At 46.9% G+C, this 12390-nt stretch overlaps 1 protein-coding gene across 4 annotated transcripts in view; it reads left to right on the top strand.

The window, feature by feature from the left end:
* The window catches only part of hrob (homologous recombination factor with OB-fold), a 60586-nt gene that overhangs the window by 20987 nt on the left and 27209 nt on the right, over positions 1-12390 (top strand). For all 4 annotated transcript variants that reach the window (XR_015073446.1, XM_085966298.1, XM_085966297.1 and 1 more), the window contains 2 exons: positions 4958-5041; positions 11708-11845. Coding sequence is in view for 3 of the 4 variants with exons in the window: in XM_085966298.1 (XP_085822424.1) it covers positions 4958-5041; positions 11708-11845 (222 nt within the window). In the remaining variant the exon portion in view is untranslated. The remainder of the gene's footprint in view (positions 1-4957; positions 5042-11707; positions 11846-12390) is intronic.

The following is a 12390-nucleotide window of genomic DNA, read 5'->3' as shown; positions in this document are numbered from 1 at the left end:
TAGGGAACTAAAATGACTGACTTTTTTTGTACAAAACTGGAAAGGGCAGTATAATAGAATGCAAAACCTGCCTCTTTGCTTCAAGGGGCTCTAAGGTGGTTTACTGAGGTTTTCTAATGCACCCTGTACTTTATTGGTTGCACTCTGAGTGCTGTCATAGGTTCGGTTGTAGAATACTGAATGAGTACTTTGCCTTGGTTCTCACAGAAGACTGTGGTAGTCTCAAAGTGGAAACGGCAGTGGTCCTTGATTTTTTTTAAATATTTGTTCCTGGGATGTGGGCGTCGCTGGCAAGGCCAGCATTTATTGCTCATCCCTAATTGCCCTTGAAAAGGTGGTGAGCTGCCTTCGTGAACCGCTGCAGCCCTTGTGGTGAAGGTACTCCCACAGTGCTGTTAGGGAGTGAGTTCCAGGATTTTGACCCAGCGACGATGAAGGATCGGTGATATATTTCCAAGTCGGGATGGTGTGTAACTTGGAGGGGAACTTGCAGGTGACGGTGTTCCCATACGCCTGCTGCCCTTGTCCTTCTAGGCGGAAGAGGTCGCGGGTTTGGGAGGTGCTGCCGAAGATGCCTTGGCGAGTTGCTGCAGTGCATCTTGTAGATGGTACACACTGCAGCCACGGTGTGCTGGTGGCATGCTTCCAAGAATGCTGATGAAGGTCAGAGAGGTCCTCGCAGGGCCCCTGGCCACAATCGCTCATATGTCCTTGGGTATGGGGATTGTGCCAAAAAAACTGGTGAGGTGCCAGTATAACACCTCTGTTTTATTTTTAAAAAGAGAAAGGGACACACCAGGTAAATGTGGACTGGTCAGCCCAACGTCAGCAGTAAGTAAGCTTCTTGAAGCCATATTATGGGTTAAAATTAATACACACCTAGAAGGACCTGATAATGAAATCCTCACATTTTTATGCCTCTCTGAACATAAATCTCTGACTACATAGATGTATGTGATCTGCTTCTTGAATAACTTGATTTGAGAAAGCTATTTAGTATTACGTGAGCGCTTTCGGTTGTACAGTACTGTCTTACGGAACTGTCACCAGACGTGTTAACTGCACCATTGGCAGCATTAATGGGAGGACTGAATACCTGATTGCGGTGATTGGTGTTCTGGGTTTATTTAGGTTTTTGTTTTCTTATCTTATCAATTGAGGACAGCCACCATGGATTTGTAAAATACATATCGCAGCTGGCAAATTTAATAGTTCTTCGAAAAAATAATGCAGTATATTGATAAAGGGAATGCAGTGGATGTTGAGTATACAGATTTTCAAAAGGCACTTGATAAGGTGCCACATAGGCAGAGACCTGTTAATAAAATTAAGATACATGGGGGGGGGAAATTCGGTTGGTTGCACCACCCATTAGCGCCTTAAGAGGGCGCTAAGTGGGTCGCAAGCCAACTGGCGCCCAGGCGCGGCACTGCCCACGCCTCCCGCTAAATTCTGTGGGCGTTAGTGGTGGCGCTAACCGTTAGCGCTGCGCCGCTGCCGATGACGTCATCGGTGTGCGCAGCACCCCACTGACACCCCGGCTGCGATATTCGGCAGCGCCCCCTGATTTACCGCCGGATGCTATGTCCGACGGGGTCAGGGGGGCCTACCTGCGGCCGGGGAGGCGCAAATTAAAGGCGAGGTGCGGGGCGGCCATTTTTGTTGTTGGCCGCCTGCTAGCACCTGCTTGCGCTCCCGTCCCCGGCCTCCTGAACCCCCCCCCCACGGAGTGCCGGCTGCGCTCCAAGAGCCCAGCACTTCTCTTCGGTGCCGGGCTCTTTTGCCTGCTCTCCTGATCCTCGGGGGCCCAGCTGGGCCCCAGATCGCGCTGCACAAGGCCCCTCCCTTTTAAGAAGGGAAGGAAGGCCTGCAATACCGCAGCGCGACGTGGCGCTGCGGCACGTTGTGCCACGATATTCACTCGCAGTGCCCCAAGAGGGATGCGGGGCGCCTCCAGTAGCGCCGCGCTTCCCTTTGGGGCGCAACCACTCAATTTACGATGCGGGGGTGCGAATGTTTCCGGGGCGCTACTTTTAGCGCCCTGGCGAGGCTGGCGCCTCAATGGGGGTGCTACTCAATTTTTAGCCCATGGTATTAAAAGGGAATCTGGCAGAATAGATACAAAGTTGGCGAAAGGATGGAAAATAGAGGGTAGTGGTTAAATGTTTCTCAGACTGGGGCTGTGTAAATAGTGATCCCCAGGGGGCCAAGACAACAAGTGGGAAGCATCGCTTACTGTGAAGAGGGCTATATGGGCAAATAGATTTAATGTAGAGACGTGTGAGGTGATACTATTTCAGGAGGAAGAACCTACACCAAATGGTAGAATTTTTAAAAGGTGTAGAGAAGCAGAGACATATCAAAGCCATGGAGCGGATGCAGAAGCGATTCACTAAGATGAGAGATGAGAGGCTTTTATTATGATGAGAGACTTGGCGCAATTGAGCTCTTTTCATTAGAAAGAAGTTTAAGAGGGAATCCGATAAAGGTATTTACAATTTAGAGGTTTTGGTAAAGTAAATCGGAGAAAACTATATCCGCTGGTCAGTAAATCGGTAACTAGAGGGCATATATTCATCACCACCAAAAGAATGATGGGAGAGGTTATGAGAGGCTGTTTTTTTTTTATATAGAGGGCATGGAATTGTTGGAAGCAGAATCGTTTTAAAGTGAAGTGGATAGATATTTGAACAAAAATTGAAAGGGCCGGGGAATGTGACGAGCTGCCAGGGTGTGATGATGGGTCCAATGGCCTCCTGTATTATAAATTGATGATTCTCCCTCGCATAGACTCCCATCAATAACCTCTGCACTCTTCTTTCCCTGACACATGCAAATGACACAATTTTCATAAATTAAGACCATTTTTGCTGCACCTAATTTATGCTTTGCCTTTATTTGACCTCTGCTCTGACTATCCAGGTGGAAGATTACTTCTTGAGCTCCAAGGTGGCAATCCCTTGTCTTTTGGTTTAACTTTATTAATTCTTTCAGCAGTGTCATTAATCTGACATGGTTAATAATTCTAATTCTGTGAAAATTTTCCATATTCAGTACTACTGTCTCAAACTGTAGAAATAGATTTGTGGTTAGGCATATTTAGTATTGATACCAATATGCTGAGGAAGAATTATACCCAGTATTAAATCTTCTTTAGGCATCCCCTCATTGTTCCCAACACCAGACCTTCGCCCTAGTGTCATATAAATCAAAGCTCTAAACAAGTTTGAAAGGGCAAAATTTAAACATAATAGCCTGTATTTTGCAGTCAGCGGCGCAGCAAGCTTCCCACAAAGATCTCGCGATCTCTGCGGCGGGAAGTTTGGCTTTTCCAACATGCAGTTGAAATCAATGTACAGGAAACTTTGTGATATCCGGGACCGAGCTGTTGCCGTCCCATCAAAACTGCCGGACAAACCAGCGCTAATGTTAAAACATACGGAAGCTTTTGAGCTCCTCATCTGGCAACAAACCCTGTTGCTCAGCTTCTAAACAGTCGGCCGTAGCTTGCAAGCGTCTCTGTAGCTAAGCAACAGCTTTAGCTAGACCTTGCAGAGCCTGACTAGTGGGGGGAAAAAAAGCAACGAAAAGAAAAAAAACTTACTGAACCGACTCCTGAATTTTGCCGGTGGCTCGAGCATTCTGGACAGTTAACCTCCAGATAAACCAAAGTTTCCTGTAGTATAGTGGGAATCCCATAGTGTGAGCTGCTGTGACCCCAACAAGCTGTCTAAGCAGCCAATCACATTGCAAAATTCTTAGACAGGGAACCAGGAAATAGAAAGCACTAATAATCGATCTCTTTTTTTTAAAAAAAACTTAGAGAGCGATATAAAGATTGGGACATACACATTGGGTTAAGGTAGAAGCTGAAATATCATGAACAACCTTTAAATTTTTTTAATTCATTTTAAAATCTAATAATTTTTAACTTCATGGAGAAATTTGACATTCCGCCATTATAAAATTAGTTTTTCCGGGCCAGAATGGTTGTTTATCAGTAGTTATTACTCAGATTGCCATTAAAAACCCAGTTGCACCTCATTTGAATGGGTCTAACTTTTTATGCTGTTTCTAACAGCGACCTTGTTCGGGAAAAGGGGAAGTTTTCATCAGATCAGTGATTTCACTGATTTGCCGGCTCTTGGGGTGGGGGGGTGAACGTAGCCAGTTCGCTGTCGTAAGGACTGCAAATTCCGGGCCAGTGCTGGACAAAATTTTAAACAATTTGTTGGGTGTTGTGAAATTGGACATTATACGTAAATTTCACACAGCCACCATTCACTTTACTGAAATCTTAATAAAATATGCAAGCTGGAAGTGAAATGCCAACTTGCACCACCTTCTAGTGTGGTACATAGCAAGAAAAGAGCAAAACCACCAGGTAAGGTGATTGCTTTGTGCAAAAAATGGTGTGCCTGAATCTTGCCCAAAGCTCTCCTGCATTGCTTGACAGAGAGGCATTGACATTTGTTTAGATGATTGTAGTTAGGTGATCCATAATGCTATTATTCTGAAGGCACTTGTGCTGTGACAGTCCAGGTATTAAAACGTCATTGATCTTATTTTCAGTTTTTCTTTCAGTATTTACAGGAATTGTGCTTTTTTTAAAAAAAAAAAAAAAAAAAAAAAAAAAAAAATTTTTAAATGAACAAAATTGAACCTTATTTAGGTGTCATTCCAGGATCTGTCTGGAGTACTCCAATGTGTAATCTCAATATGTCTTCAAGTATGGGAAAACCATATGAATTCACTCCCAATAGATCTCTGAACATAATTTGTCACAGTAAATGGACTTGAATTCCAAAAATAAAAAGTCAAAACTCAGAACCAACATTTAGCGCTCGCAGCAGCTGTTGTGGGAATAGTGCACTCTAAACTGCTGGCCAAATTCACTCTTCAAACCGCGATGTCCTTGTTGTCCAGATATTGATTGCTAATCCTGCTTGTCTTCCAGCATCTTGGTAAAAACCTGGATGAAGTCTTGATTTCAGCCCCACAGATGCCAACACATGGTGCAGTGCCAAAGCTACGGCCTCAGGTAAGCTATGAAGGAATGGCGATATATTTCCAAGTCAGGATGGTGGGGCACTTGGAGGTGACGGTGTTCCCATGCGCCTGCTGCCCTTGTCCTTCTAGGTGGTAGAGGTCGTGGGTTTGGGAGGTGCTGTCGAAGAAGCCTTGGCGAGTTGCTGCAGTGCATCTTGTAGATGGTACACACTGCAGCCACAGTACGCCGGTGGTGGAGGGAGTGAATGTTTAAGGTGGTGGATGGGGTGCCGATCAAGCGGGCTGCTTTGTCCTGGATGGTGTTGAGCTTCTTAAGTGTTGTTGGAGCTGCACTCATCCAGGTAGGTGGAGAGTATTCCATCACACTCCTGCCTTGTAGATGGTGGAAAGGCTTTGGGGAGTCGGGAGGTGAGGCACTCCCTGCCGAATACCCAGCTGCTGACCTCCTCTTGTAGCCACAGTATTTATGTGGCTGGTCCAGTTAAGTTTCTGGTCAATGGTGACCCCCCCCCACAGAATGTTTATGTTGGGGGATTTGGTGATGGTAATGCCATTGAATGTCATGGGGTGGCAGTTAGAAGCTCTGTTGTTGGAGATAGTCGTTGCCTGGCGCTTGTGTGGCGCGAATGTTACTTGCCACTTATCAGCCCAATCCTGAATGTCGTCCAGGCCTTGCTGCATGCGGGCATGGACTGCTTCGTTATCTGAGGAGTTGCGAATGGAACTGCACACCGTGCAATCATCAGCGAGCATCCCCACTTCTGAATTGAAAAAGCTGGGTACCATCTGCAAATCAAAATGATAACCGTGCAACTGAAGTCACGTTTTATCAATCTCTCATCACCCTAGTGCATCTTTTGCAGCAGTGGGCCATGTGCATTAAAGATTGAAGATAATCGATTCTCAGTTTTGAAATGTTCTGCTTGCAGAAGATACTTGGTATGAGCAGGCTGCAGTGGTAACTGATAACAAGACGTCAGATAACCGAGCAATGTGGGAATGACTTTAGCTAACAGAATTGAGATGAAGCAGTTACAATACTTTGGGCATGTTCAACGAATGGCTACGGATTGCCTGTGCATGTAGCAAACACCCGGGTCGGTGCCACCAGAAGTTGCAGACTATAGCCAAAATGGTGGATTGATTCTATCATCGAAACAATGAATGGAAAACACTTGAAGTTGCGAAATCTGTTTGTCTTGCCTGTATTCGTTTTGCACTCATGTATATTACCCTCCCCCACACGGTGTATAGTTTCACTTCCTCTTTCCTGACTAACCTGGAAGGTTCCAGGTCTTGGCTCTTGGCTCCGCCCCTGACTTCTCTTACTTAAAGATCTCAGGATCTGTATGACTCATTCCTGTGAGCCAGTCGGTGTGTTGAGATGTTAGCTCTGATCTTAGTGATTAAAAGCCAACTTGTTAAAGTCTATAACTTCTAGTTTTGTGGTTATTGAAGGCACATCAATTTTAATCACTAAAGAATACTAGGATGGATCGACTCCTAAAACCAGAGCATCTGGACTTGGATCCACATTCTGCTGAAGCATCAAATCAATTTGGACACTGGCTCAAATGCTTCGAACTCTTCGTGAGGGCCTCATCCGCTAGCGAGGTAGATAAACTGAGTCTACTGTCTACTCGCGTTAGTCATCGGATTTATTCGTTCATCCGGGACGCCACCTCTTACACGGAGGCCATCACTATCCTGAAGGCCCAATATCAGAGGCCAGTAAACGAAGTGTACGCCAGACTTCTGCTGGCTACACGCAGGCAGCGACCTGAGGAATCAATGGACGATTTCTTACAGGGCCTAAAGGACCTGGTCCGGGACTGTAACTGCAAGGCCGTGATGGCCAACGCGTACTCTGACGAATTGGTCCGCGATTCCTTCATCACGGGCCTCAAATCGAATTATATCCGGCAGAGACTGCTGGAGAAGGAGGTCCTGGACTTAAAAAAGGCAGTGGCCACTGCGCGATCGCTGGACGTGGCCCAGAAAAACTCTGACTCTTATTCTTCCGGCCATGCGGCCCTCACCGCCTCGTGCGCGCCGAGCGGGCCGCCATCTTGGAATCAGCCATCTTCCCCATCCAGGTCTCAGGCCAGCTCTACGCCGCCAGAGTCCCCACACAGAAGTTCACCCAGGAGTCCTACTACAGCGGCAATGTCTCGAGGCCCGAAATGCTACTTCTGCGGCCAGGCCAAGCACCCCAGACAACGATGCCCAGCGAAGGACGCTACATGCTTCAAATGTAAGAAAAAGGGGCATTTTAGCAAAGTCTGCAGGGGGAATCCGATTTCCAACTCCGTCACCGCCTCGTGCGGGCCGCCATCTTGGGATCCGCCATCTTTTCCCGACTCAACGGCCGCCCAGGGCCCAACAGTGGCTTCGATCACGGTGGATCAATCCAGGCCACACCCGTTGACAAAACCCATGATGGACATACAGGTAAACGGGAATTTAACGAAATGTTTAATTGACTGTGGGAGTACCGAGAGTTTTATCCACCCTAGCCTGGTACGGCGGCACTCATTAACGGTAACACCTACACGGAGCAGAATTGCTATGGCTGCTAAGCCCCACACTTCGGACATTTTGGGCTACTGTGTGGTAACACTGACTGTAAAAGGCACGGACTACAAGGATTTTAAACTCCTCGTGATGCCAGAACTCTGTGTTAATGTAATCTTGGGCCTGGACTTCCAGTGCCACCACGAAAGTGTCACGCTAGCATATGGCGGGTCCCAGCCGCCACTCACAGTCTGTGGCCTATCAACCTTAAAAAATCAGCCCGCCCTCTTTATTCGCTAATCTCGCTCCGAACTGTAGGCCCATAGCGACCAAAAGTAGACGGTACAGTCTGGAAGACAGACACTTTATCAAGGCGGAAGTGGACAGACTCCTGCGGGAAGGCATTATTGAATGCAGTACCAGTCTGTGGCGTGCCCAAGTAGTCATAGTTAAAAATAGCGAAAAGAAACGGATGGTAATTGACTACAGCCAGACTGTTAATATTTATACCCAGCTGGACGCCTACCCTTTACCCCGCATATCAGAAATGGTCAACCAGATTGCGCAATACAGAGTCTTCTCGACTATCGACCTCAAATCCGCGTATCACCAGCTCCCCATTAGAACGGAGGACCGCCCATACACGCCTTCGAGGCGAACGGGCGCCTCTACCATTTTCTCAGAGTGCCCTTCGGGGTAACAAATGGGGTCTCGGTCTTCCAACGTGAGATGGACCGCATGGTTGACGAGAATAAACTACAAGCTACCTACCCCTATCTGGACAATGTCACTATCTGCGGGCACAACCAGCAAGACCACGATCTAAATCTTGCGAGATTTTTAAAAACTGCCCTAAAGCTGAATCTAACCTACAACGAAGACAAATGTGTCTTCAACACAACCCGTCTCTGTATCCTCGGCTGCGTGGTGGAAGATGGGGTAATTGGACTGGACCCTGACCGATTACGCCCCCTAAAGGAACTGCCCCTGCCACACAATCCCAAAGCTTTAAAAAGGTGCCTGGGATTTTTCTCGTATTATGCCCAATGGGTGCCCAATTACTCTGATAAGGCCCGACCCCTCATTAAATCGACGTCCTTCCCACTATCAGCTGAAGCTCGGGAGGTTTTCACCAGTATCAAACAGGACATTGAAAGGGCTGCACTGTGTGCCTTTCAAGTCGAAAGCGATGCGTCAGACTTTGCCTTAGCTGCGACCCTCAATCAGGCTGGGAGACCTGTGGCCTTCTTCTCCCGAACCCTTCAGGGACCTGAAATCAGGCACTCTTCTGTCAAGAAGGAGGCACAGGCTATAGTGGAGGCAGTGCGGCACTGGAGACACTACCTAGCCGGCAAACGTTTCACCCTGCTCACTGACCAGCGGTCGGTGGCTTTCATGTTTAATAACAAACAAAGGGGGAAAACCAAGAATGACAAAATACTCAGGTGGCGGATCGAACTATCCACGTTCGACTATGATATTATGTACAGGCTGGGAGCCCTTAATGAACCCCCAGACGCCCTATCGCGGGGAATGTGTGCCAGCATTCATACGGACAAATTACAGGGTCTCCACAACGACCTCTGTCACTCAGGGGTCACCCAACTATACCATTTTATAAAGTCCCGCAATCTGCCCCACTCCATCGAGGAGGTCAGGGCAATGACCAGAGCCTGCTGCATCTGTGCGGAATGCAAGCCTCGTTTCTACAGGCCTGACCGTGCACACCTTATCAAAGCCACACGGCCATTCGAGCGCCTAAGTCTGGACTTCAAGGGACCCCTTCCCTCTGCCGACCGTAACGTATACTTCCTCAATATCATCGATGAATATTCCCGCTTCCCCTTCGCCATTCCCTGCCCAGACATGACCAGTGCCACGGTCATCAAGTGTCTCGGTAATCTATTCTGCATGTTTGGCATGCCGAACTACATACACAGCGATAGGGGGACGTCATTTATGAGTGATGAACTGCGCCAGTTCTTGCTCTCAAAGGGGATAGCCACTAGCTACAACCCCCGGGGTAATGGGCAAGTGGAAAGGGAGAATGCTACTGTTTGGAAGGCTGTCACGTTCGCCTTAAAGTCAAAAGGCCTTCCGACCTCCCGCTGGCAGGAAGTCCTCCCAGACGTGCTCCACTCCATAAGGTCTCTGTTATGTACAGCCACTAACGCTACCCCTCACGAAAAGATGTTCGTTTTCCCCCGGAAATCCACCTCTGGCATATCTCTACCCGCGTGGCTGACGTCTCCGGGGACAGTACTATTGCGGAAGCACGTGAGAGGCCATAAAACGGACCCCCTTGTGGAAAAGGTACAGCTCCTCCATGCAAACCCTCAGTATGCCTATATCGAATACTCTGACGGGCGAGAGGACACTGTTTCCATAAAAGACCTCGCTCCCTCGGGGAGCGGAGAGAACGATGAGAGACTACCCGAGGAAGACCTACACCAAAAAGAGGCAGGACGCCCAGAGGTATCAATACCCAACTTTAACCTGGAGGACACTGCAGATAACCTGGAAGACACTGCGGAGGCCCGGACAGCGGAGGAACCAGAATCCACTCCCCTAGAGGCACCCCAACCGGCTTTGCGCCGATCACTGAGAACCGCAAAACTTCCTGACAGACTCACTTATACCAGCTTTTAAGAAACATCACCCCGATGGACTAAATCTAAAGAAGGGGTGAATGTAATGAAATCTGTTTGTCTTGCCTGTATTCGTTTTGCACTCATGTATATTACCCTCCCCCACACGGTGTATAGTTTCACTTCCTCTTTCCTGACTAACCTGGAAGGTTCCAGGTCTTGGCTCTTGGCTCCGCCCCTGACTTCTCTTACTTAAAGATCTCAGGATCTGTATGACTCATTCCTGTGAGCCAGTCGGTGTGTTGAGATGTTAGCTCTGATCTTAGTGATTAAAAGCCAACTTGTTAAAGTCTATAACTTCTAGTTTTGTGGTTATTGAAGGCACATCAGTAATGCCATTGAATGTCATGGGGTGGCAGTTAGAAGCTCTGTTGTTGGAGATAGTCGTTGCCTGGCGCTTGTGTGGCGCGAATGTTACTTGCCACTTAGCCCAATCCTGAATGTCGTCCAGGCCTTGCTGCATGCGGGCATGGACTGCTTCGTTATCTGAGGAGTTGCGAATGGAACTGCACACCGTGCAATCATCAGCGAGCATCCCCACTTCTGAATTGAAAAAGCTGGGTACCATCTGCAAATCAAAATGATAACCGTGCAACTGAAGTCACGTTTTATCAATCTCTCATCACCCTAGTGCATCTTTTGCAGCAGTGGGCCATGTGCATTAAAGATTGAAGATAATCGATTCTCAGTTTTGAAATGTTCTGCTTGCAGAAGATACTTGGTATGAGCAGGCTGCAGTGGTAACTGATAACAAGACGTCAGATAACCGAGCAATGTGGGAATGACTTTAGCTAACAGAATTGAGATGAAGCAGTTACAATACTTTGGGCATGTTCAACGAATGGCTACGGATTGCCTGTGCATGTAGCAAACACCCGGGTCGGTGCCACCAGAAGTTGCAGACTATAGCCAAAATGGTGGATTGATTCTATCATCGAAACAATGAATGGAAAACACTTGAAGTTGCGAACTGCACAGAAGAACGATGAGTGGTGCCAAGCTGTGTTTTGGCCTCCCTGGCAGCATCCTTAAATGAACGTTAGACAAGAGTTGATGATGAATTAATGTTGAACGTTTGGCCTTTTTCTTTATTCCTGAAAATTGTTCACCAGGAATAGAGTGACTGCTCTACTGCAAATCATGCTTAATATTTTGATCTTTAAAAAAAAAGCCGCATCAGCTATATTGTGACTGCTAGTCAGATAGTTATAGGCTGGTTGAGTTATTGCGCTCATTATTATTGATTTATTTTTCCTTCATCTTTCTTTCTCTCAACTACATCCTTCCCTTGAGGTGAATACGTATTTTACAAGTTCAGTGTGTGAATTTTTGTTGTAATATTAAAGATTGATGAGTAAGCAAGGGAGTGCAAAGAAAGCACTGAGCAGGACTGCTGGAAGCAGAACCAGGGATTAGAATACTGTTTTGATTTTTCTGTACTAATATATTAATAACTTACTGAAGGTGAAAAATGCTATTAGTATTTAGCAATATTGTTTTACTGTTCCTACATCATTTTTCTATTTTCTATTAAGGAGGTTCCTAGTTCTCAATCGGTTGAAGATGACTTTGGGAGAGGCCCGTGGACTGCCATGAAAGCAGAGTTAAGGCTGGATGAGGAAGATGCTGGCTGTTTCCTTCGAAGCTATAGCATTGTCATGGTTCTACGAAAGGTATGGTTTACAGCAACAGTCACAGTTATGGCACTCTGTCTAGTCTTTCACCTGTATATTCACTTTTTTTACAGTTTATTCTCATTAATATTATTGTTAGGCTACGGTTGCGTAGTGGCTATCTTACTGGACTAGTAATCCAGAGGGCTGCACTAATAATCCGGAGACGTGAGTTCAGATCCCATCATGGCAGGTTGTGAATTTGAAATCAGTTAATTAAATATATCTGGAATAAAAAGCACGTATCAGTAATGGTGATCATGAAGCTATCGGATTGTTGTAAAAACCCCAACTGGTTCACTAATGTCCTTTAGGGAAGGAAACCTGCCATTCTTGCCCAGTCTGCCCAAATGTGACTCCAGACCCAGAGCAATGTGGTTGACTCTTAATTGACCTCTGAAATGGCCGAGCAAGCCACTCTGTTGTATCAAGCCGCTATAAAAAGGTAAATAAGAATAAAACCAGACGGACCACCCAGCATCGACCTAGGCATTGGATTCGAACACGACAATGGCAAACCCAGCCCCGTCGACCCTACAAAGTCC

This window comes from Somniosus microcephalus, chromosome 24 (genome assembly GCF_052327205.1).
Source record: "Somniosus microcephalus isolate GS21.2 chromosome 24, FLI_Smic_1.0, whole genome shotgun sequence".
Classification (NCBI taxonomy): Eukaryota; Metazoa; Chordata; class Chondrichthyes; order Squaliformes; family Somniosidae; genus Somniosus; species Somniosus microcephalus.
The sequence above is the reverse complement of the archived record's forward strand: the minus strand, read 5'-3'. Positions and strand labels throughout refer to the sequence as shown.